General features: G+C 46.3%; 1 protein-coding gene across 1 annotated transcript in view; it reads left to right on the forward strand.

The window, feature by feature from the left end:
* The window catches only part of chtf18 (CTF18, chromosome transmission fidelity factor 18 homolog (S. cerevisiae)), a 167,280-nt gene that overhangs the window by 56,455 nt on the left and 85,415 nt on the right, over positions 1–25,410 (forward strand). The window contains exons 8-13 of the mRNA XM_072480886.1: positions 2,893–3,111; positions 4,483–4,580; positions 5,568–5,691; positions 7,672–7,811; positions 11,255–11,348; positions 15,327–15,425. Of these exons, the coding sequence (XP_072336987.1) occupies positions 2,893–3,111; positions 4,483–4,580; positions 5,568–5,691; positions 7,672–7,811; positions 11,255–11,348; positions 15,327–15,425 (774 nt within the window). The remainder of the gene's footprint in view (positions 1–2,892; positions 3,112–4,482; positions 4,581–5,567; positions 5,692–7,671; positions 7,812–11,254; positions 11,349–15,326; positions 15,426–25,410) is intronic.

Raw genomic sequence — 25,410 nt, forward strand, 5'->3', positions numbered from 1 at the left:
AACGGCCACCCTCCGACGCCATCTTGCTTTGAGCTTCCCTTCCTTGCCGCTGCTCCAGAGGATCCTCCGCAATCCGGCCGCTATCCTCTCTCTTATCCATGCGTGTCCGGGTGGATTCCCTTCTGGTTTACCGCACAGTGTTTTTGGCCGTTTAAATTGCCGCTGGGGCTCCTATTAAGAGCCCAAAAGTCCGTTCCAACCGGAGCTGCCGAAACGTGCGACTTAGCTGGTCATCACCGCACCCAGAAGTCCCAAGCGAATGATGAGAGACGGAGGTTCACTGCCACAGGGTTTGATTTGTGACTTTAAGCAATGCGGTCTTGGTTTTGAAAGTAGACTGGGAAGTCAACCGGGGGGTGGAGTAAGATCACGATATGGGGATTTACGTGCACGACCATGATGTGTTCTAGGACTTTGCAAAGGAAGGATGGAGGTTAGATGGTTGTTGAAGACAATTAGAGGAGGAGGGTTGAAGTTCTTGAGCAGAGAATGTGTCATGGTTTTGTCTTGAAGGATATGGAGACAGTGCGAGAGGACACCGAGAAGCCAATAATGTCAGTCAGCATTTGGGTGAGGACGTTTCGTTGGATTGGGTCCTGGGAAAGTTGAAGACCAGCTGATTAATCTTGGTTGCTTTGTTTTTTGGGGGCGGGAGGAGTAATAGATGGGTGTATACATGTAGTCATTATTGGATTGTAGGGACTGCAGCAACAAATTTATGCTCAGCAAGGTCCCACAGACAAGGTTGTCTGTTTTAATGATATTACTTCAGAGATAGACATTGGCCAGACGAATGGAACTAATTGGAAGAATGTTTCACGGCCACATCGGGCTGAATGAGCTACTTACGCGCAACGTCATAATTTGATTCATTGGATCTTTCGCATCCACTGAAAAGCAGTTTCTCAGTTTTACATCTCACCTGAAAGGCAGCGTCTCTGACAGTGCAGCAGTCCCTCTGTGCTGAACTAAAATTTCAACCTGGGTTATGAATTACAGTCTCTGGAGTGGGCCTTGAACTTCCTAAATCTGAGGCAAGAGCCACGGCTGACCATATAAATGTAGTTGACCATAATGAATGGCACGATGGTTAACACTGCTGCCTCACAGCGCCAGGGACCCGGTTTGATTCCAACCTTGGGGTGACTGTATGGAGTTTGTACATTCTCCCCGTGTCTGCGTTGGTTTCCTCCGGGTGCTCCGGTTTCCTCCCACAGTCCAAAGATGTGCAGATTAGGTGGATTGGCCATACTAAATTGCCCCTTGGTGTCCAGACGTTGGGTGGGGTTATGGGGCGGGGGGTGGGCCTAGGTAGGGTGCTCTTTCAGAGGGTTGGTGCAGACGTGTTGTGCTGAATTGCCTCCTTCTGCACTGTCGGGGTTCTGTGGATTATATTCTATGGTGCAAGCACCTTTCAGCAGAAATCTACATTTTTACATCATTCATTTTATCACATGAGAACTTTCACAATATGTGACAATGAAGAGCAAAATTCTGATTTGTTAAAACAAATAGTCAAGAGCTTTATTTAATTCTTCAAAAATGTTAACAAGAACCCCAAATACAGGTTATTTTTTCAATGGCAAGTTCACAAAAAGAATTCCATTGTGACTTATACCCTGCAATCTGTAATGTTCTCCACTTGCTGCCCTCCTGTTACCGTACAAGCAGAGAAATAATCCATTTCTTTGAGAGCCATCTAGGCTCATAGAAGACCCTTTGGAACCGCAAGTGAATTGTATAATGAACCTTCCCTTCATATAATCCTCTGTTAAATAAAGGTCGTCTTAAAAGAAAATGCTGAGATACACATTGCACCAGTGCTGGAGCTATCAAGTCTCTCCCTGTTTTGTGGTCAACAGTTGGGAATCATTATGCATTATCTTTCAAATCGCTGTCCTTGTATCTCAGATTTTAAAGATAATTTCTTACGGCAGGGCGGTGGCGCAATGAGTAGCATTGTTGCCTCACGGCGCCAAGGTCCCAGGTTCGATCCCGGCTCTGGATCACTGTCCGTGTGGAATTTGCGCATACTCCCCCTGTTTGCGTGGATTTCGCCTCCACAACCCAAAAGATGTGCAGGGTAGGTGGGTTGGCCATGCTAAATTGCCCCTTAATCGGAAAAAATGAATTGAGTACTCTAAATTTAAAAAAAAAAGATAATTTCGTAAAATGCGTCCAAATTCAAATCCCAGCTTGTACATGTGATATTCATCAGAGATGTTCATGTCGTACCGGGCGCCATGCAAAAAAATGTCAAATGACCCAAAATTTAATCATATCCCCCAGTAATTATCTGAATGGAAATGCTATCAAAAGGTTGACTGGAGACGCAACTTTAAAAGAGAAATAAACAGGAACAGTTGGGAATTCACTTTCATTTCTTATATGCTCGACCGCCAGCCATAACGACTGTTGTTTTGACTTTGCTAGTCTTGTATCGTATCAATCTTTTTTGACACATCCATGTCTTTTTTCAGGATTATTGGCAGCACACTGATCATTTTATTTTCCTATCAGATTGTTTATTTGAACGGCCTCCTAACTAATTTTTCTTTTTGTATTGATGTTCATTTTTAAATGTCACATTTGGCGTCCATCTTTGATGAAAACTGGAGTGTATTTGAATCATCACAAAGAGAATATTGCATTGATGTGCAAAATATCTGTTTTATATATTATTTTTAAAAAATGTTATTTATCTATCTATTACATATATATCAAATGATCACGGAATTCTAATGTTCTTCACTCGGATGTTCAAATCTGGTCAATTTTACACTTGGCCATTAAAATCTCTGCAGTATTGAAAGAAACACTTGTGTGCTTGTGTGGTGTTGTTTTATCAGCTGGATCATTCCTGCAGTGTCTAAGGACTGCTTCCCATTTCAGTACACCAATCGCTGCCTCCTGAAGTGGTTGAAACTGTGGGACACCATAGTCTTTGGCCGGGAGAAACCTGTGAAGAAAAGCAAGCAAGCGGTAGAGAAGAATTTGTCCTTCCATCAATCCCAGCAGCAGCAACAGCAGAACAAATGGAAGAGCAAGACCCAGATTACTGAAGAGATCCTGGATGCAGAAGTCGATGCGCACAACAGACCAAAGTACAAGGTAACTGGGTGCCAAAGCAAGTCCTTTCACCAAATGCACCGAAGGTGACCATGAAATGCCACAAAGCGGCTGTGTAATTACCTTTGTTACTTGAATGTTTATGAAGGCTTGTGCATTCTACTGAACTGACCCATAATCTTAAATGCATTCTGGGAAAATATCTACATCAGAACAGTGACTTTACTTCAGTGTAAAGCACCGTAGGACATTCTGATATTGTGAAAGATGCTGTTTGAATCCAGATCTTTATCTGCACAACATCTCCGCTCCTCTGCTTAGATACCATGTGGGGACAGCCATTTTGTGCCATGTCATGCAGCTCTAATACTCCAGTCACAGATAGGGATGAACAATTAGGGATCGATTTACCCAGTCATGTCAGCAAGTGGAACTTCACGGTGGTGCAAAAATTCAGCTCTGTCCCATCCCGAAGTGAGGGCAAGAATGATGAGGCTCCACTTTCCTATTGACCTTTCCACACAGAAGGGACTCGGAACCATCAATGTGGCCTGAATTGGAACCAAGATTCGGAAATAAAAGGCCACTATTCCTAACTTGCTGTGTGAGCCTATCCCCTCTCATTTAAGGCCGTGATCTTTCTCAAAATCATCATCCAGCTCGATTTTCAGCGACTTACACAATTGCTGAAACATTATATCAGAATCTTTTAAATAGTTGGGGCGTGATTATTATTGCGTTTTTTAAAAAAAATCTCTGAGGCGATTCTGCCACAATCCGCAATGTATTGCACCAAAATAAAAACTGGAACACGATCATTTTATTTCAAGCAATATATCTAATTAGCTCATTCAGAGTTCAATGTCACTGTTGACGCGAGCTTTCCCTTTTCCGTTGTGTTACTGAAAATGAGCGTTGCTGATGAGTGCAAGCGGCGGTCCCTGAAGCGATCTTCCCTGTGAGCTAATTTGGAGCTCATTATATCAAAAGCCAATGGCTCCTTTTATTAAAGCTGCGCTAAATTATCGATGCTTCTAAAGATTTTAAGACCGTGCTCCACATTTGAGGGTGTACGGCCTGAAAAAAAATGATTTAACCACTACTGTTTTATTTCAGGTGGCAACCACGGCTTTTGTGGAAAGCATAATTTCCTCTGAGCCGCAAAGTTGCGGATTCCAGCCCCACTCCATTCGTCTAGATGGGCATCCCCACAGCAGGATTATGAGAGCCTGCACTGTTGCAGGTTTCTGTCTTTTAGATGGGATGTTAAACTGGTGTCAACCCCCCTCAGGTGGAAGGAGAATATCCCATAACGTGATTTGAAGAGGAGCAGGAGACTCCCTCAAACCCATGGAGTCATTTCTGCACGCTGTGGAAGTAAATTTGTTTGTTCTTTCTCACCCTTATCTCTAGGTGGCGCTGTTGAGTGGTCCTCCCGGTCTGGGGAAAACAACACTGGCTCACGTCATTGCGAGGCACGCAGGGTACAATGTTGTGGAGATGAATGCAAGGTGAGCGTGCTGAATTCTAAAGTTCTGCTTTATGAAAACTCTGAACCCAATGGGCAGAAATTTGATTTGTTAAATGGTTATTTTAATAATTTCTGACCAAACTAGATTTGCGGTGTTTCAGCAAGTTGTTACGAATTCATAGTGAATTAAGTTTATATTTGTTGTGTTATAGATTTTCTCTTGGGTGCAAAGGGGGTGAACGGATGAATGGCTCACTTTATCCTGTCACCGTTTTAGATTATTTTCATTTTCTACATTGAGAGTGCTTTACATTTCTAGCCCCTTTCTGATGACCCCTGAATGCTGTTCAAGAGGATGATTACAGTACTTGTGTTGTCGTCGCAAATATTTGTTTTGCAAATGAGGCATGTGTGCACTCACTGGTTTGAACTCCTCGATTACTTGTCACTCCAAACTACTAGTCTCTCTTGTGGTAAGCAATCCATCGCAGAACAGCCTGACAACACTCCTTGGCCAGCTTTATCCAAAAAAAGTAGCAAAATAAATTAGAGTCACACAGTCAGTGTGGCACTGAAGGAGGCCATTCAGCCCATCAAGTTCATGCCTAGTAATTAGTTTGTTTTTTGTTTCTGGTGTCTGCTGTGGCATTCTTGCCTTTGAGCCAGAAAGTCACAGGTACAAGGTCTACTTCAGAGACTTGAGCCCATCACCCAGTACCATGCCATGCAGTACTAAGGAAGCACTACACTGTTGGAGTTGCAGATGAGATGTTAAACCAGAGTAACCTCTATTTCCTAAGGTGGATGTAAAAGATCCCAAGGCACTATTCGCGGAAGAGCAGGAGATGCTCTCCTGATGTGTGCAGGGTAGTGGAGTGTTATTAGTGTTGATGGAGCTGGAGTCCACCTCTTCAGGAGAGGAAGAGGTCACTGTGGCAGGAAGTTCATTAGAAAATGGTGAGTGGAGTAACAAACGGGCACCTACGTATGTCTCAGCATCAAGTCATGCTGTTTATCTCCCATTTAGTGATGACCGCAGCCAAGAGATCTTCAAGACAAAGATTGAAAGTGCCACCCAGATGAAATCTGTGCTTGGAAGCAACGAGAAGCCAAATTGCCTGATCATTGATGAAATTGATGGTGCTCCCAATGTGAGTCTGTGTTCGGAGCAAAATCAGATGATTAAATGTAGCTGAAACAGTTTTTAGCATCTGCAATGAGCACCTCAGAGAGATGATATAAATATAAACCAGGAGTCACACCCTCAATTAAAACAGTCCCTGGGAAGAAGATCAGCACATCACATTTTCTTAAACCATTTCTCCTGTCGACGGTGGACTAGATTTTTACCAGGGCAATTCCAGCACTTGTGCTCAACATCACGGATGAACGCAAGCTCCCAATTTGACATCCCTTATCTGCAGGCATAGTTTCCCAAAATAGTCACACTTTGCGATATTTTTATTCTTCATTTCAGTACAAGTATTAAAGTCACCTCTACAACCTGGTGAGGGTGCTGTGTGGTGCTGGCAGTTCCGCTTTGGAAGGTGGGGGGGGTGGAAGAACCCTTCAAGGGCAACTAATTATTTGACGAAGAACGGTAAATGTAATCTGAAGCAATAATGATGTGAAAAGAGGAAGGCAGCATTAATCATTCAAGTAAAACTGAGAAATGAACCAGCACTTTTGTTGAATCTATGAAAGGGGTAAAAACAGCAGCTAGTTGTTGGAAAGAGGCGGTAATGGCTTGAAAGACCCTGGCAGTCTGCCAAAACAAAAATATTAGATAGTGTAAAAAATCAACTCTGAAACGGTGGAACATCTTTTAAAATACACACAACAGAGAACATTAAATGCCGTCCACTTGGAAGTCACCTAAAACTGCTGCCCAAATTCTAACTTGTACCAAGTACCATTTGCCCAGCACCTGACAAACTGTAGATCAGGAATTTAAAACCATTTTACTTTTGCCTTGTACATAGCTAAAAAGAGCATTAGCATTAACATCCTAGACAGGTTGACTAAAACCAAACAAAATCGATGTTGACATGCTAGCTTCAAGATAAAATTTAATTCTTCAAGTAGACATTGCAGTAAAGGAAGACCTGTTCCATATCTAATTGTTTTTTTGTAGAGCAAAGTATTTATGCAACTTTAGGTGGGGGGCGGGAAAGAGTTAACAAGAAACTTCCCTTTAGTCTGCCTCAAAGCTTTGTTGTCTGGTTCTGGTGGATTTTAACATTCCTGCCCTTTTGATCAAATGGCCTCCAAAGCCTTGGCCCTCCCAGCTTTGTTGCCTCCTCCAGCCTGACAAGTCTCTGGGATCTTTAAGTAGGTCGGTGTAGACTCGATGGGGCGAATGGCCTCCTTCTGCACTGTATGTTCTATGTCTATGTCTTTGCGCTCCTCCAATTCTGGCCTCTTGATCTGCTCTGGTTTTTTTATTGTTCTGCCATTGGTGGTCATGCCTTGACTGCATAGGTCCTAAGCTGTGAAATTCCCTCCCGATAACTCTGCTTATTTTGGGCACGCCCTGTCTCTTGCTCTCTTGTTTAAGATGCCCTTTAAAACCTACCTCTGCACTAATGTGTAGACTCAAATTACCAGTTTTCATTAAATTATGGAATGATATAAGCACAAAAAACTGAAATTTGGTCCAACATGCCTGTGTTAGCTCTTTGAGAGAGCTGTCCAATTAGTCCCATAGCCCAGCAAGTATTTAACAAATCTCACGTTGGAAGTTATTGAATCTGTTTCAACCTCCCTCGAGCATTGCATTCCTGATCATTTCAACTCGCCGCTTAATTTTTTTCCTCACGTCGCCTCTGGTTCTTTTGCCAATTACTTCAAATCTATTTTCTCGGGTTACTGACATTCACTGGAAGCAGTCTCATCACTCTATCAAACTCTGTGATTTTGAACATCTCCGCCCCCAGTGCATTCAGTGGTTAGGGTGTCCGACCATTGCAATTAGCTTAGTGCAGCTCAACTTGCTTCTGTCCTCACTCAGTACTCTGTACGGGTCGAACAAAATCGACCTATTATTTCTGAATGTCCCCTGACTGAAATATCTGGAGTTGGACTCGAGTCATATCTCCTTTTTATTTTTATTTTCTCCTCCTCGTGGACAGGCCGCAATAAACATGCTTCTGAATCTTGTCAACCGCAAAGATGGGAAGGAAAGTGAGGTCGCGACGGGTGCTGGGAAGAAGAAGAGGAAAAAGGAAGGAGGAATTTTACAGAGACCCATCATCTGCATCTGTAATGACCAGTTAGTATTTATGTTAATAATGGAGCTCCTGAGCGTTGCCCCCCAAAATCACACAAACCAAGAGCCTACAATGTGCACCAGGAAACATTTCAGTGGGAGGTAGTGGTATTGTCAATGAACTGGTAACCCAGAGTAATGCTCTGGGGTTTTGGAATTTAAATTTTATTTAATAATAATCTTTACTGGTGTCACAAGTAGGCTTACATTAACACTGCAATGAATCGCCACTTTCCGGCGCCTGTTCGAGTACACAGGGAGAATTCAGAATGTCCAAATTACCTAACAGCATGTCTTTCAGGACTTGTGGGAGGAAACCGGAGCACCCGGAGGAAACCCACACAGACAGTGTCCCAAGCCGGGAATCGAATACGGGTCCCTGGCGCTGTGAAGCAATAGTGCTAACCACACGGTGTTTTCTATTTTTAAAAAAATGTTAAGTGTATTTGTGACCATGAATCCATTGGTAATGTTCTTAAAAACCCACCTTGCTCATTAATCTCCCTTTAGAGAAGCAAGATCCGCCGTCGTTAACCTGGGCTGGGCAACATGTGACTCCACAACAATAACAATGTGGTTGACTCCTAACTGCTGTCTGAAGTGGACAATTGGGGATCGGCAACAATTGCAGGCAAACACCCACATCCTGTGCAAAAATATAGGAAAGGATATTCTATGCCACCCCTTGCTGTCAAATTATCCGTTCCTATTTCTTACAATCTTATAGAATCCCTGCAGTGCAGAAGGAGGCTATTCAGTCTGCACTGACCCTCCGAAAGAGCACCCTATCTAGGCCCGTTCCTCTGCCCTATCCCCGTTGTCCCACCTAATCTGCACATTTTTGGATTTAAACATGGAGATAGCAGAGGAGGTGTAACATATCAAAATGGAATTGTGGTGAGCGTATGTGTCATAGATGCAATCAGTATCTGCACAAGCACCTCTTTAGGTCAAGACTTATTTCCTACCAAATATCCAACCTCGGGCCAGGAGTGAGTGAGTAAGTACTTGGTGCAGTGCTAGGCTTTGAAGCTCGACAGTTAGCCAAGTGTGCCGTTGGCTAATCTCGGCTAATGATAGCAGTACATTGATAGATTCACTTCAAGGATCAAGGAGAGGGAAAGTTGGCCAATCTTCTGCACTCATGGCCCCACCTGCACATTTGGGTGTGTTCAATGAGAGAAACATTGAGTTTATTTAGATACTCTTTACAGCCAAATAGCCTGGTGACAGTCACCAGTCACACACAATGAATGGCCAATGGGGGTAGTAAGGGAAGGCAACTGGTGCTCTGGATCTGCACCACCAGATTGGTATGGTGGCAGAGCGGTTAGCACTGCTGCCTCTCTGCTCCAGGGACCCACGTTCAATTCTGGCCTCCGGTCACTATCTGTGTGGAGTTTGCACTTTCTCCCCCTGTCTACGTGGGTTTCCTCCGGGTGCTCCGGTTTCCTCCCACAGTCCACAGATGTCCAGGTTAGGTGGATTGGCCATGCTAAATTGCCCTTTAGTGTCCAAAAGGTTAAGTCGGATTACGGGGATAGGGTGGAGGCAGTAGGCTTAAGTAGGGTGCTCTTTCCAAGGGCCAGTGCAGACTCGATGGGCTGAATGGCCTCCTGCACTGTTGATTCTAAGAGTCCACACATCCAGGGCAGTGTCACTGTGTCCTTTGTGGCTCAGTGGAAGCACTCGCCTCCAAGTTGGAAGATTTGAGGTTCAAATTGCACAAAATCCAATCTTTTTCTTGCGAAAAAAATATTATTTGTCGAGCTTTTTATTTTGCATTCATCAGGACAATTCACAAGAATACCAAAGGAAAGGAAAACAACAAATTTATGCTATATGAGAAGAGAGTGCTGATTGCTTGGCAAGTGGACACTGATTGGTGGAGGCATTGACATGGAGAACGCATCAGTTGATGGTGACCAACGATCAACTGCCAGACACTGTTGAAATTTAAACTGGATAGCTTGACTCTGGTCAATGCCTTCCCCTGAGGAGCGAACTAGTGAATGGTCGTCACTTATTGGAGGAGGTAGGTGAAGAACCTACCTCTTCATTCACCTGAGGAAGGAACAGTGCTCTGAAAGCCAGTGATTTGAAACAAACCTGTTGGACTTTAACCTGGTGTCGTAAGACTTCCTACTGTGCTCACCCAGTCCAATGCCGGCATTTCCACATCATTGTCACTTATTTTGTTTCGCTGAAACGGGTGAAGTATATGTACATGTTCTTTTTTTCATTCCAAAGACTGGCAGATTGTGTCAAACAGCATGACCTTTTCACTGTTCATAACAGGTAAGGTACTGCCCATACTCAAACAGCCCGTGCTTGCAAAATTCAAAATCATGTCCAATATTAAACGTGATTCCACAATTGGACAACGTTTGCTAAATAAACCTCCGTGTGCTAAGAATTATGCAGATAACCAATTTAAGGTTGTCTATCAGGCTCACTGTGTGGCGCAATTGCGTGTACTGAAAGACACATATTAATACACAGGGCTCTGTCATTGATAGACAAATAATTTCTTTAGCTGAAACAGGCACAGTGACAGCATTTGTTGGTTCATTCCTCAGGGCAACACCTTGACCAATTGGAGTCAAGCTGTCTGGTTTAAATTTCAAACAATGCTTGGCAGTTAACTGTCAGTCATTGCATTCTCCAAGACCATGCCTCTACCATTCAGAGTCCACTTGCCACCCAGTCAGCAATATAAATTTATTGTTTTCCCTGACTTTGGCATTCTCTTGAATTGCCTGATGAGTGCAAGACGAAAAGCTTTGACAAAAAAATGTATCTTTCTTTATCAACAATGCTCAACTTCTGTACAGCCAAAAGGACTATATCAATCTAACCTGGGCTGGCAATTTAGTGCGGCACCGAGGGAGCGCTTCAGTGCGGCACCGAGGGAGCGCTTCAGTGCGGCACCGAGGGAGCGCTTCAGTGCGGCACCGAGGGAGCGCTTCAGTGCGGCACCGAGGGAGCGCTTCAGTGCGGCACCGAGGGAGCGCTTCAGTGCGGCACCGAGGGAGCGCTTCATTATCAAATGTGACGTGTCTAGGATGGTACATTTAAACCAAAGCCTCCTTTACCCTCTTGTTAAAGATTCTCTGGCACTATTTTGAAAAAGAGCAGGGGGTGGGCGTTTCCCCCTCATGTCCTGACCAGTATTTATCCCTTGACCAACAACATGAAAATAGATTATCTGATTGTTTTTGGGAGCTTGCAATGTTCAAATTGACTGCCATGTCTCCTATACTACAAAAATGATTGCACTTGAAAAGCACTTTTTGAAGATGTGTATACGTAAATTAAAATGTTTTGTTAATTGTAAGATTAATGAGCAATGTAGTGCATCATAGTTTCACTGCGTTATAGAAATTGCAGCTTACGTATAATTTGAAATAACTGAAGTGGTTCTAATTAACTCACTTTGCTGACAGGTATGTGCCATCACTGAGACCACTGAGGCAACAAGCTTTCACATTAACCTTCCCTCCAACCTTGCCCTCCAGGCTTGTTCAAAGGCTGCATGAGGTTGGTATGTAGCAATTAGGTCAAACCAAAGTGCCATGCTTAAACATCTGATTATTTGGACTTGGGAGGGAATTAGTTGTATTATTTACAGAATCAAGTAATTGTTATAGCGCCGAAGAAGGCCATTCCGTCCATCATGTCAGTACTGACTCTCCGAATGAGCAATTCCCTCAGTGCCATTCTCCCCATAACCTTGCGCATTCTTCTTTTTCAAATAACAGTCTTAATTCCCTTTTGAGTGCTTTGATTGAAACCTTTTCCACTGCACTCTTCGTCAGTGCATTCCTAGCCCTATCTGCAGAAAGTTTTTTAACAATTGCTTTTGTACCTTTTGCTCGCAGCTTTAAACCTGTGCCCCCTCGTTCTCCCTATCTACACTAACCACACCAGTGCAGAGCAACGTAGGCTAGTGAGTAGGCCACATGAGTGGCCCTCCTTCATCTCAAAAGGCTGCAAGATTAAAATCATGAAGTGGGTTAGCCCTGCTGTCTCACGGCGCCGAGGTTCCAGGTTCGATCCCGGCTCTGGGTCACTGTCCGTGTGGGTTTTTTAAAAAATCATGAATAAGATTAAACAGATTTAATACAGACCGAATATTTCCTAACTAGTTATAAAATATTTATAATCATTTATATATTAATAGAACTATCAATGGTAAAAACACAAAGTATTTATATTTTGGATACAGGCGGAGCACTCAACTCGCAATCAATGTTGTGAGCAATCAGCATGCACCTGACTTCAACTTCCCTTGCTTTATGTGCAAATCACTTCAGTCATACCAGTAGGAAAAAACTACGATGGAAATCAACAGATCGTGGCAGTCCAATGTGTGGGCAACAATCAACACAATTTCTTGTAGGCCACACTCAACCCAGATGGGCCACATGTTGCCCCAGGTCCACCACTGGTCCAGACTCCTCATTGATTTTGAATACTGGCAGCATGATGGCGCAGCGGGTTATCCTGTTGCCTCACGGCGCTGAGGACCCAGGTTCGATCCCGTCTCTGGGTCACTGTCCGTGTGGAGTTTGCACATTCTCCACATGTTTGCATGGATTTTGCCACCCTCCACCCCCCATCCCAAAGATGTGCAGGCTAGGTGGATTGGCCATGTTAAATTGCCCCTTAATTGGAAAAAATGAATTGATCATAGAATTTACAGTGCAGAAGGAGGCCATTCAGCCCATCGAGTCTGCACCGGCTCTTGGAAAGAGCACCCTACCCAAGGACAAAACCTCCACCCTATCCCCATAACCCAGTAACCCCACCCAACACTAAGGGCAATTTTGAACACTAAGGGCAATTTATCATGGCCAATCCACCTAACCTGCACATGTTTGGACTGTGGGAGGAAACCGGAGCACCCGGAGGAAACCCACGCACACACGGGGAGGATGTGCAGACTCCGCACAGACAGTGACCCAAGCCGGAATCAAACCTGGGACCCTGGAGCTGTGAAGCAATTGTGCTATCCACAATGCTACCGTGCTGCCCTCAATTGGATACTCTAAATTTTTTTTTTTTTAAAAGAAGGAAAAAAAATGATTTTGAATATCTCTATCAAATCTCCTCTCCGCCAATCCAACCTATCTTCATAACCGAAGTTCCTCTTCCCTGGAAAGTCTTTCATGGGGGAAGGCAGTGGCTTTGTAGTATTCTCACTGGACTAGAAATCCAGAGTCCCCGGATAATGTTCTGGGGATAAAAGCAAGTTACTGCAGATGCTGGAATCTGAAACAAAAATAGAAAATGTTGGACAATCTCAGCAGGTCTGATAGCATCTGTGGAGAGAGAACGGTGCTAACGTTTCGATCTGGAATATTCTTTGTTAAAGCTGGGGACCCTGGTTCAAATCCCACCACGGCAGATGGTGAAATTTGCATTTTGAATAAAAATTTGGAATTAAAAAGCCACCTAGTTCACTAATGTCCTTTAGGAAAGGCAATCGGCCATCCTTACCTGGCCTACCCTCCAGGTAACTCCAAACTTTGAAATTGTGCCCTGTACACCAAGGTCTGTGCCATTAATATGTATCAGGCAAAGCAAGGGTCCCAACACTGACCACCACGAACTCCACTACAAACTTTCCTCCAACCTGACAGGCATCCATTAACCATTACTTGCTCTTTCCTGTCACAATGCCAATTTTGTATCCATGTTGCTATCTCCCTTTTATTCCATGAGCTCACAAGTCTGTTGTGTGGCACTATATCTAATTTTGGAAATCCATGTGCACAACATCACCTTCATCAATCCTCTGTTTCCTGTTCAAAAACCCCAAGTTAGTTGAATACCATTTTCCCTTGAGAAATCCATGCCTTATTCCTTTAATTACCCTGCTTTTGACTGTGATTATTAGTTTTGTCCTGGATTATTGTTTCTGGAAGTTTCCCCACCACAGACGTTAAACTGACTAGCCTGAAGTTGCTGGGCTTATCTTTACCATATTTTTGGAAAAAGGTACAAAGTCAGCAGTTCTCCAGCCCTCTGACACCACTTTCCAAGTCTCATGAAGATTGGAAAATTATCGCTTGACCTCCGCAATTTCCACTTCCACTTTGCTCAGCAACTTTAGATCCAGTTCTGGTGCCTTATCAACTTTGAAGTACGGACAGTCCATCCAATACCACAACCTATCCGATACCACTACCGTAAGAATTTTAAACCCTTCTAGTATCTAAATTGTCTTCTTTCACCATAGCCTAGGTCACATCTTCTTCCTTGGTAAAGGTAGATGCAAAGTATTCACTTATTAGCTCAGCCATGCCCCCTGTCTCACCTAATCAGCCCACTCTTTTTACCACCCATTTCACTATTTATACGCTTATCAAAGATTTTGGGATTCCCTTTTATGCTGGCTGTCAGTCTCTTTTCATATCCCTCTTTGCTCTTAATTTCTTTTCCACCTCTCCTCCTGGTTCTCATTTCATTTTCTGCCTGACACCTGTAGTAAGCAGAATTTTTCTTCTTAATTTCTATCTTTTTTTGGTCACCCAGGGAGCTCTGGATTTGTTTGCCCTACTTTTCTCTTTTGAGGGAATGTACCTTGACTTTCGAAGATAGCCTATTGATCAGCTACTGCTTTTCCTGCTAACCTCTGACTCCCAATTAATTCGACCCTGATCTATTCTTGCCCCGTTGAAATTGGCTTTACCCTCGTTAATTATTCTTCCTCTGGATTGTTCATTGTCCTTTTCCATCCTCATCTTAAGCCCTATGATTCTGATCATTGTCCCCGACAATCTCACACTTGATCTACTTGGTCCATCTCGTTCCCAAGAACAAGGTTTAGGAGTGCCTCCTTTTTCCTAGCACTGGCACCATACTGCTGTGAGTCATTTTCCTGAACACACTCGGAACTCTTGCCTCTTTCTGCCATTACACTACTAATATCTGAGTCTATATTCAGAAAATTAAAGTTCTCCCATTATAGCTACTCTATAATTTTTGCACTGCTCTATAACTTTCTTGCATATTTGTTCCTCAACATGCTTCCCACCAGTTGCTAGCCTGTCATCTGCACCAAACCGTTACTTGCACTTTTTTTGTCCCTTGGCTCAAATCAAATAGAGTCTGTCCTTTATCTCTCTGAATAGCGCCACTTTCCAGCACGGCAATGCTTTCCTTAATAATCAGAGCTTTCCCATTTCCTCCTTTCCGATGTTTCCTGTAAACATTGTATCGCACGCGGGCATCTGGTACGATCTACTGGAGCTTTGACTTTAAATTCTGGCACTTACATATTGTGTTATTTGCATTGACGCCTTCCCTGACTACTTTGTGTAGATCTAAGACTACCAATTTTAATTTTGTTTGGCTCCAATGGAAATGGGACTTGGGTGATAAAGGTTGCACATTTTATCACTGTGTAACTGATCTATTAGGAATAATTTTGAGTTTTCTGGTGAAGACTCAGCTTCCATTTAAGGACAACTGGTTTTCTGTCCTTCCCCCTCTCCCTCCACACTCACTTAGATCACCAATAAAACCGGGATGAAGGCAGACATGGGAATTCTTCTGAGTCTGTGTGAGAAAGCAGAGAATGATATCCGCTCGTGTGTGAACACTCTCCAGGTAAGCTGGAAACTACCGTTTCATTGTGCATTCGAATTATACTGCAGAAACGTCTTCCACTTGTATGTTGCTTGGTTGAGTTGTTGTGGCAATGTATTCCAGTTTTTAAAAATATTTTTATTCAAATTTTTACCCTTACAGAAAAAAGAAAAACAAAGAATGCATAAATAAACATCTTACAACGACATAAACACAGGAGTAAACACAAAGTACCCCCCCCCCCCGGGTTGCTGCTGGTGCTGACCACCTCCTAACGCTCCGCTAGAAAGTCTAGGAACGGTTGCCACCGCCTGATGAACCCTTGCACAGACCCTCTCAAGGCAACTTTTACCCTCTCCAATTTAATGAATCCTGCCATGTCACTGAGGCTTCCATGCTTGAGGGCCTCGCATCTTTCCACTGTAGCAGAATCCTCCGCCGGGCTACCAGGGTCGCAAAGGCCAGAATACCGGCCTCTTTCGCCTCCTGCACTCACGGCTCGCCCGATACCCAAATAGTGCTAACCCCCAGCTCGGCTTAACCAGGTGTTCACCAACTTAGACACCGTCCTCGCAACGCCCCTCCAGAACGTATCCAGCGCCGGGCACGCCCAGAACATATGGGCGTGATTTGCTGGGCTCCCCGAACACCTCACACACCTTCCCCTTTACCCTTTAGCTCCTCCACCGAGGTCTCCTCCTCCTCCTGCATCTCCTGGTAGATCGCAGAGACCTTGCCTTCTCCAACCCACACCCCCGAGAGCACCCTATCCTGGATCCTACGTGCTGGAAGCAGCGGGAATTCCCTCACCTGCCATCTTACAAACGCCCTTACCTGCATGTACCTGAAGCCATTTCCAGGGGGTAGCCCAAATTTTTCCTCCAGAGCCCCAAGGCTCGCAAACGTCCCATCTAAAAACAGGTCCCCCATCCTTCTAATTCCTGCCCTGTACTAGCTCAAGAACCCTCCATCCATTCTCCCCGGGACGAACCGATGGTTCTCTCGGATCAGGGACCAAACCGAAGCCTCTACCTCACCCCTGTGGCGTCTCCACTACCTCCAAATTTTCAAAGTTGCCGTCACCACCGGACTCGTGGTGTACTTAGTCGGCGGGAGCGGCAGTGGTGCTGTCACTAGTGCTCTCAGACGCGTGCCCACACAGGACACCATCTCCAGCCTCTTCCACGCCGCCCCCTCCCCCTCCATTACCCACATGCGTATCATCGCCACATTGGCAGCCCAGTAGTACCCACACAGATTAGGCAACGCTAACCCTCCTCTGCCCCTATTCCATTCCAGAAACACTCTTCTCACCCTCGGGGTCTTTTTCGCCCACACAAATCCCATGATGCTCCTGCTGACCCGCTTAAAAAAGGCCTTAGGGATCAGGATGGGGAGGCACTGGAATATAAAAAGGAACCTCTGGAGCACCGTCATTTTCACCGACTGCACCCTACCCACCAGGGAGAGTGGCAGCATATCCCACCTTTTAAACTCCTCCTCCATCTGCTCCACCAGTCGCGTCAAGTTGGGCTTGTGTCGGGCCCCCCAGCTCCTGGCCACCTGGATCCCCAGGTACCGGAAACTCCTTTCCGCCCTCTTCAGTGGAAGCTCGTCTATCCCCCTTCCCTGGTCCCCTGGGTGTACCACGAAGAGCTCACTCTTCCCCACGTTGAGCTTATACCCGGAAAAGTCCCCAAACTCCCTGACGATCCGCATCACCTCCGGCATCTCCCCCCCCAGTGGGTCCGCCACATACAGTAACAGCACTCCCTTAAAGCCATAGCCAAAGGCTCAATTGCCAATGCAAATACCAAGGGGGATAGAGGGCACCCCTGCCTCGTCCCCCGGTACAGCCAAAAGTATTCCGACCTCCTCCGATTCGTGACCACACTCTCCACCGGGACTTCGTAAAGTAGCCTAACCCAACTAATGAACCCCTCCCCGAACCCAAACCTCCTCAACACTTCCCAAAGGTACCCCCACTCCACCCTATCAAAGGTCTTCTCCGCGTCCATCGCCGCCACTATCTCCACCTCCCCCTCCAATGTAGGCATCATGATTACGTTAAGGAGCCTCTGCACATTGGTATTCAGCTGCCTTCCCTTCCCAAAACCCGTCTGGTCCTCGTGTATCACCCCCGGGTCACAGTCGTCAATTCTGGTAGCCAACACCGTCGCTCACAGCTTCGCGGCCACGTTGAGGAGCGAGATTGGCCTATACGACCCGCACTGTAATGGGTCCTTGTCTCGCTTCAAGATCAGCGCCCTGGACATCGTCGGAGGTAGGGCCCCCCTCCCTTGCCTCATTGAAAGTCCTCACTAGTAGAGGGCCCAGCAGGTCCATGTACTTCTGGTAAAATTCCACCGGGAATCCATCTGGCCCCGGTGCCTTCCCCGCCTACATCCTCCCCAACCCCTTAACCAGCTCCTCCAGCCCGACCGGTGCCCCAAGCCCAGCCACCTGCTCCTCCTCCACCCTCGGGAACCTCAGCCGATCCAAAAATCGGCGCATCCCCCTCCCTCCTCCGTTGGGGGCTCAGGCCTATACAGCCCCTCATAAAAGTCTCTCAATACCCCATTTATTCACTCCGCACAGTGTTCCCCCCTTTATCCCTAACTCCCCCAATCTCCCTCGCTGCCTCCCGCTTCCGAAGCTGGTGTGCCAACATCCGGCTAGCCTTCTCCCCGTACTCATACACCACCCATTGCGCTTTCCTCCACTGCACCTCTGCCTTCTTGATGGTTAACAGGTCGAACTCAGCCTGGAGGCTTCGTCGCTCCTTGAGTAGTCCCTCCAATCTTCCCCCACCAATCTCTCCCTCTCTCTCCTCTCCTTCCTCTCCTTGTGGGCGCCTAGTGGAGATTAGCTCTCCCCTAATCACCACCTTCAGCGCCTCCCACACCACCGCACCTGCACCTCCCCATTATCGTTAGCCTCTAGATAGCTTTCAATGCACCCCTGGATCTGCCCGCTCACCACCTCATCCGCCAGCAAGCCCACATCCAGATGCCACAGCGGGCGCTGGTCCCTCTCCTCTCCTAGCTCCAGCTCCACCCAATGCGGGGCATGGTCTGAGATGGCTATGGCCGAATACTCCGTGTCCTCCACCCTCGGGATGAGTGCCCTGCTCATAACGAGGAAGTCGATCTGGGAGTAGGCTTTATGGACGTGGGGGAAAAAAGAAAATTCCCTGGCCCCCGGCCTGACAAACCTCCATGGGTCCACTCCTTCCAACTAGTCCATAAACCCCCTCAGCACCTTAGCCGCCGCCAGCCTCTTGCCCATCCTGGACCTGGAGCGGTCCAATGCTGGATCCAGTACCGTGTTAAAGTACCCCCCACCCCATTATCAAGCTCCCTGCCTCCAGGCCCAGAATCCGGCCCAACATGCGCCGCATAAATCCGGCATCGTCCCAATTCGGGGCATATACATTCACTAATACCACCGCACCCCCTGCAGCTTACCACTCACCATCACATACCTATCTCCATTGTCTGCCATGATGTTCAGCGCCCCAAACGACACCCGCTTCCCCACCAAAATCGCCACCCCTCGATTCTTTGCGTCCAACCCCGAGTGGAAAACCTGCCCTACCCACCCCTTTCTCAGCCTAACCTGATCTGCCACCCTCAAATGCGTCTCCTGGAGCATAACCACATCTGCCTTCAGCCCCTTCAGGTGCGCGAACACACGGGCCCTCTTGACTGGCCCGTTCAGGCTCTCACATTCCAAGTTATCAGCCGGATCAGGGGGCTTCCTCCTCCTCCTCCTCCTCTCTTCTCTCTCTTCCTTCCCCCCCCACCCGGCACGCTGTCAATTAGCCATCCCCTTTTCTCGGCCAGCCACGTTCCCGCGCCTCCCGCACTCTCCATTCCCCCCCCAACGGCAGACCCCTGCTCCGAACTCCAGCTCCCCTTTGTCCAATGCAGCAGCAACCCAGTCCCCCCCCCCCCCCCCCACCCCAGCTAGGTCCACCCCTAGCTGCGTTGCTCCCCCCATAGCACTCCCGTAAGTCAGCTGACTCCTGCGGACCCTGGCCACTCCCGCCACTCTATCGACCCCCCCCCCCGCTCCTGTCCATCAGCGGGCGCTCCTCTCCAACACCACCCTTCCCCCGGCCCGGTCCCCTTCCTTCCCTAGTGCGGGAAAAAGCCCGCGCTTCCCATCAAACCGGGCCCGCACTCTCTGGCGCAGCTCCCTTTTGCGGGCTAATCCCAGCTCCCCCACCTCGGGCCTCCCACCCCAACCAGCACCCAGGGAAACAGAACAGAACATCTCCCAACATCCCCCCAAAACACAGTAACCACAGTAGCCCCCCCCCCCCCGGCGACATCCCCTCACAACCGACCCTCAGTCCGTGTCCAGTTTTTCGGCCTGGATATAAAGGTCCACGCCTCCTCCGGCGTCTCAATGGTGCCGGTCCTTAAACGTGACCCACAGTCGCGCCGGCTGCAGCATCCCAAATTTCACTCCCTTCCGATGCAGAACCGCCTTGGCCCGATTGTACCCGGCCCTCTTCTTGGCCACCTCTGCGCTGCAGTCCTGGTATATACGGACCTCTGCATTCTCCCACCTGCTGCTCCGCTCCTTTTGTGCCCATCTTAGGACACACTCCCTGTCCACCAAGCGGTGGAACCGCACCAATACCGCCCCCGCCTCCTCGCCAGGACTCGGTGGGCCCGATCCAGCTCCAGGGTCCTCGGGGAGGCATCCGCGTCCATCAACGTGTTCAGCATCGTGACCACGTATGCTCCAGCATCTGACCCCTCCACTCCCTCTGGGAGACCCAGAATCCGCAGGTTCTTCCTCCTCGACCGATTTTCCATGTCCTCTAACTTCTCCTGCCATTTCTTATGCAGCGCCTCGTGCGCCTCTACCTTCACCGCCAGGCCCAATATCTCGTCCTCATTCTCCGAGGCCTTTTGCCTCACCTTCCGGATCGCCGCCCCTTGGGCCTTCTGGGTCTCGACCAGCTTGTCGATCGAAGCCTTCATCGGCTCCAGCAGCTCTGCTTTCAATTCCGTGAAGCAGTGCTTGAGAAACTCCTGCTGCTCTTGTGACCACTGCTCCCACGCTGCCTGGTCTCCACCTGCCGCCATCTTGGTTTTCCTCCCACACACTTTTCACTGCACCAAAATTACTTTTTTCACCACTCCACTCCTGGTCCAATCCATACAGTGGCAGGGAAATCGTACTGTCACCTTCCCACACCGGGAACCGTCGAACAAATGCCGCTGGGGCCCTTAAAAAGAGCCCAAAAGTCAATTTCTGGCGGGAGCTGCCGAACGTGCGACTTAGCTCAGCATAGCCGCAACCGGAAGTCCGGCAATGTATTCCTGTTAAATGTTGCTACTGCTACTCATTAAGTTAGTAGCTGTTATTTACTTGGATTGGTGCTGCTTTACTCAAGGATTGGTGGAACACTAATTTTACTGAAAGGTAGAAGAGATTGGACTCCATGGCTCCTGGCTTGGGAGCATAAGAATTCAGTCCAGACACTACTGTTTCTTCATATAGTGAGTGTGTCTGTGTACAAGAGCGTGGGAGTGTGTGCACCTGCATGTATACACCTTCCTGTGTTTCAGGACATCAAATGGGAGATGGGCAAGCTAGATTGATGACTCTGCTGATCATCACCGTCTAAGTGTTGAAGAAAATTCTGCAATGCCCATAGAAGCCATATGGAACATGAGGCAGGGGTTCTCGACCCTTTTACTTCTATGCCTCCTTCCCATCTTTTAACAATTCTATGGTCTGCTGTAACAAGATGCAACTATTTTTTTTAAGAATGCCTTCTGTCATGTTTTTAAAAATTAGCATACGGTGAGATCCCACAAATAAACAACTCGGTCGCCATATACAACGTGCACCTATGAAATATTCCCATGGCTGCCTGCACCACACTTGACTAATACACCTGGGGCCAGGAAATGCGAGGATCTGCTGGTGGTGGCAGGTATATTTAATATTAAGAAGAGAAGCTGAAGATTTGCACATTGTATGTGGTGACCCATCTAATTTTCATTGACACTGATTATCTCTTGGCCATTACCCCACAGAGCAGATTGCAACCCCATGGTCTGCTGACCCGATATAGTTATAGTCAGGACGGTGTGTGGCTTGGAGGGGTACTTGCAGGAGGTGATGTTCCTGTGCATCTGCTGCCCTTGTCCTTCTAGGTCGCAGACATTGCAGGTTTAGAAGGTGCTGGCGAAGGATCCATGGTGAGTTGATGCAGTGCATCATGTGGATGTTTTGGGATCTCCTACTCCAGCATCAATAGCAGCGAGGACAGCATATCAGCCCAACCCACATCCGTGCACTGAATTAAACTCCTCCTTTTGAAGTAGGTTAACAAAGGAAGTATATGGCCTATTTCAAATTCTCGTTCTTGAATAAATGAGCCACCACTGACATCGGTATTGTTCATTCTCATTTCTTTAGTCTGTCTCTCTTTTTGTTGCCCCTGTTTGCAGAATGAGATTTTTAAAAAGATTTTATCCCTGGAAGATATTGATTTGCCAGACACTTTGAAGACTTTTGGCTGAATATTTGGGGGCTGCAGAGACCCCAGTTAAGATCCTTTGCTCTAGTGGGCAGGATCTGTATTAGGGTGTACTCTTTTACTGGCAGCAGCACCACTGTCAAACATCAATCATTGACCATTTGAGAGGTCCACGGGTCCTCTAAGGAAGGGGATAATAAAATATTCCCCTTTTTCAGTTGGTTTATACTCATTCTTTCTGCGTGTGGTTCGATACAATCTGAGCTGTGTTGGCTGAATGATTTGGTTATCAGGGAGGAACAGCAAAGAAGTCATTTGATCCATTTGATTTCATAAGAATACCAGCATGTACTGTTCTTCTGATTTACACCATTTAGGGATTCTGAAATGAATCCTGTTTCTTTGCATGAACCCCTGCTTTTGAATGATTACTGGGGCTAGATCTCTACGCTCCCTATCTTTTTTCCCCCATTTAGGATCGGATCCCTAGTTCCCAAATGGTGCCATTTGCTCAGTTAGCAAAGATTGTAGGACTTGCTCACCATTCAATTGTGAAATGGCGGCCGTGTCCACCTCCGGGACCATTGCAGTGTTAGAAGCTCTTGAGTAGGGAGAGGAAGCACTTTCCATTGATCTTTGCACACCAAATTAATAATTAAACGGGCAGATGATAAGTGCCGCGCATAAATCATACTATTGAGCATCGAGAGATCGTGCCAGGAACTTTGCGGAAAGATTGTGATTCAGTAAATGGGCAATCTATAAATTGTGAGTCAGACCAGTAAAGAGGGAAAATTTCCGATACCTTTTAAGATTCATCTGGCTGTGGGAACCTGACCCTCCATGAGTGTAGATTCCAGGCCCCTCCACTGATCCACCCCAAATGATTTTAGCTTGATTTTCTTTTTGGTGTGTAGCTGTCGAGCTTTTGTGATATTAGTGGAAACAACATTTATACAGCATGTTTCATGTGGTAAACAATTCCAAGTTGCTAAACAGGCATGCTCTCGGACAAGCATTTAACACTGAACCTCTTTAATTAGGACAGGCAACCAGAAACCTGGTCAAAGAAATAAGATTTTTACATGCATCCTAAAGGAGGGAGGACGATTTGGGAGGGAATTCCGAACCTTAAGACCTAGACCAGGGGTCTGCAACCTGCGACTCCGGTGCTGCATGGGCTCTTCAACATATCATTTACAACTTGCAATCTTTTCCAGTTGGCTCACAATGTGAGAAAAGCCGAAAAATATTAAGTGAAGAAAAAAAAAACATGTTTTTATTTTGGAGATGAAATGTTACTAATCATTATGCTGCACTTTACGATTTCAAATGATTATTTTAACAAAGAACAGCACCATGCTCTAAATAAACCGGTTTGTGTAGTATCACTATGCCATGGTTATAGATCATTTCTTTATTCCAGGTATCAAGTTTTATTGTTGCGATCACTACTGTTTCTAAAATAACGGAGATAAATTATGCTGAATGTGTAAAAATTTCATTTTTGACCACAATCACTAAAACATTGCCTTAATTCCACACATCTTAAGTTAAAGTCTGTTTTAAAGATGGTTTTACTGTCAAAATTATTATTTTTCCGAAATCAAAAAATGAGAATTCAGAGTTGGGGCTATCTTGATTTTGGTTTTTTTATTGAATCCCGAATTCAATTTGTATACTTTATACACGTAAAAGATGCATTCTGCCAGAGACTCGTCACAATTTGCCAAGTATTTGGTTTGGAAATGCCAAAATTCCATCTGTCCCAATAATTGTAGATTTTTTTAAAGAATGCTGACCCCCTGCCCAGACATGCCCAATAAATCGGGAACAATGAAAGTCAGCAAGTGTGCAAGACACCAGAATTGAAGGAGCACAGATACCTGAGGGCTGTAAGACTGGAGAAGTTTACAGACATATTGAGAGGCGAGGGATTTTAAATCGGAATGAGGATTTTAAAATCTGGGCAGTGCCAGGCTAGGGGGAAAAGTAGGTCAGTCAGTACCTGAGGCATTCTGTGAGGGGAGGTTTCCTATGTTTGAGCTTTTTAAATTGCATAAACGTTTTGCTGTCTGAAACAATTGGATATGGAGCAGCTCTGTCCTCGCTGTAATGTCGATTTCTATAGCTTCTATTTTGTCTTGAAAACAACAGGCGCCGGAATGTGGCGACTAGGGGCATTTCACAGTAACTTCATTGAAGCCTACTTGTGACAATGTGATCATTATTATTACATGTCATCGGTGATTTGGTTCATCTTTGTTTGTTCAGTCTGGGAGGGTCAAAGCTGATGCTCTGATCAACTGTATACAAAACAAAAGTAGTTATGGCTTTTAGTTTCTGACATTGTATAATAACCCCACCTAAAACTGAAATTAATTTTGTTAACTGTATCGATGAGCGATATGTTGTGAAGTTAAGTGTTTGCATAGATTAACTTCCATCTTTGAGTTCCCCTGGACGCTGAGAAAGCCTTCAATCAATTAGAATGGAGGTGCTTCAGTGGTTTGGGTTTGGAGAGGGATTCACCACGTGAGTGAAGCTCCTGTACAGCACTTCTATGGCGAGCATACGGACAAAGACGACCAGCTCCAAATATGTTAGGCTGCAGAGGCTCCTGTTCACACTAGCAATTGAGCAGCTGGCCATTGCACTTAGGTCGGCGGATTGGTGGATAGGCATCCGAAGAGAGGGCAGAGAGCATAGAGTCCAGAAAAACAGGTGTATCTTGCAGAACCACCCCTTCTCGAAGGCCTAAAGACCAATGGGGGGGAGAGAAGACTTCGGGCCTGGCGTATCAGTACTTCCCTTTGCTGAGCAATCTAGAGTTAATCCCAGTATCTATTGTCATCTTTCATCTTCCTCTATTCCAGCAAATTTCTCCTAACCTCTCTCCTTAGGCTTAGTAATTCTGTGAGTTAAGTCGCGATGTTCGGGAAGAAATATTCTTGTATAATTTGATTTTGATTTATTGCTTTATGTACTGGATTACAGAGGAAAATACTTTTAAGTTGCGACGGGGGGGGTCTTTTCTGTAAGAAAGATGGTTGATTCTTGCATGCATAATTTTGCTTAAGCTGCTTGAAGCTTCTTCTATTGTGTTTAATTCTGTTTGAAGGTGATGGGACAGAAAAGAATCGGTTAAAGGGGGAGGGGTGGCCCTGTTGCCTGTGCGTTGGGGGATGGTGTGTTTGCTTTGGGGGATTGTTGTTACTGTGTTGAGTGCTTGTGTTATGTTTAGGGGAGATAGAATCTGGCAGATAGCAGGTTTTTTGACGCCAGAGGGTGGGAGCTGTAGGGCTAGCAGAATAGCTAGTTCACGGGAGCAAAGTGGGGGGAGAGCTGAGGAAAGACTAAGTGCGGGGAGGGGTTCTGCTGACGGGTAAGGGACAGTTAGGAGACGAGTTGGAGATCAGGTGACGGCCGCCGCCGAAGGGCGGATCAAGTGAGATGCGGAACACGGGCTAGGAGCTGGCCTAGGAAAGGTCATGGCTG

The sequence above is a fragment of the Scyliorhinus torazame genome, chromosome 17, assembly GCF_047496885.1.
Source record: "Scyliorhinus torazame isolate Kashiwa2021f chromosome 17, sScyTor2.1, whole genome shotgun sequence".
Classification (NCBI taxonomy): Eukaryota; Metazoa; Chordata; class Chondrichthyes; order Carcharhiniformes; family Scyliorhinidae; genus Scyliorhinus; species Scyliorhinus torazame.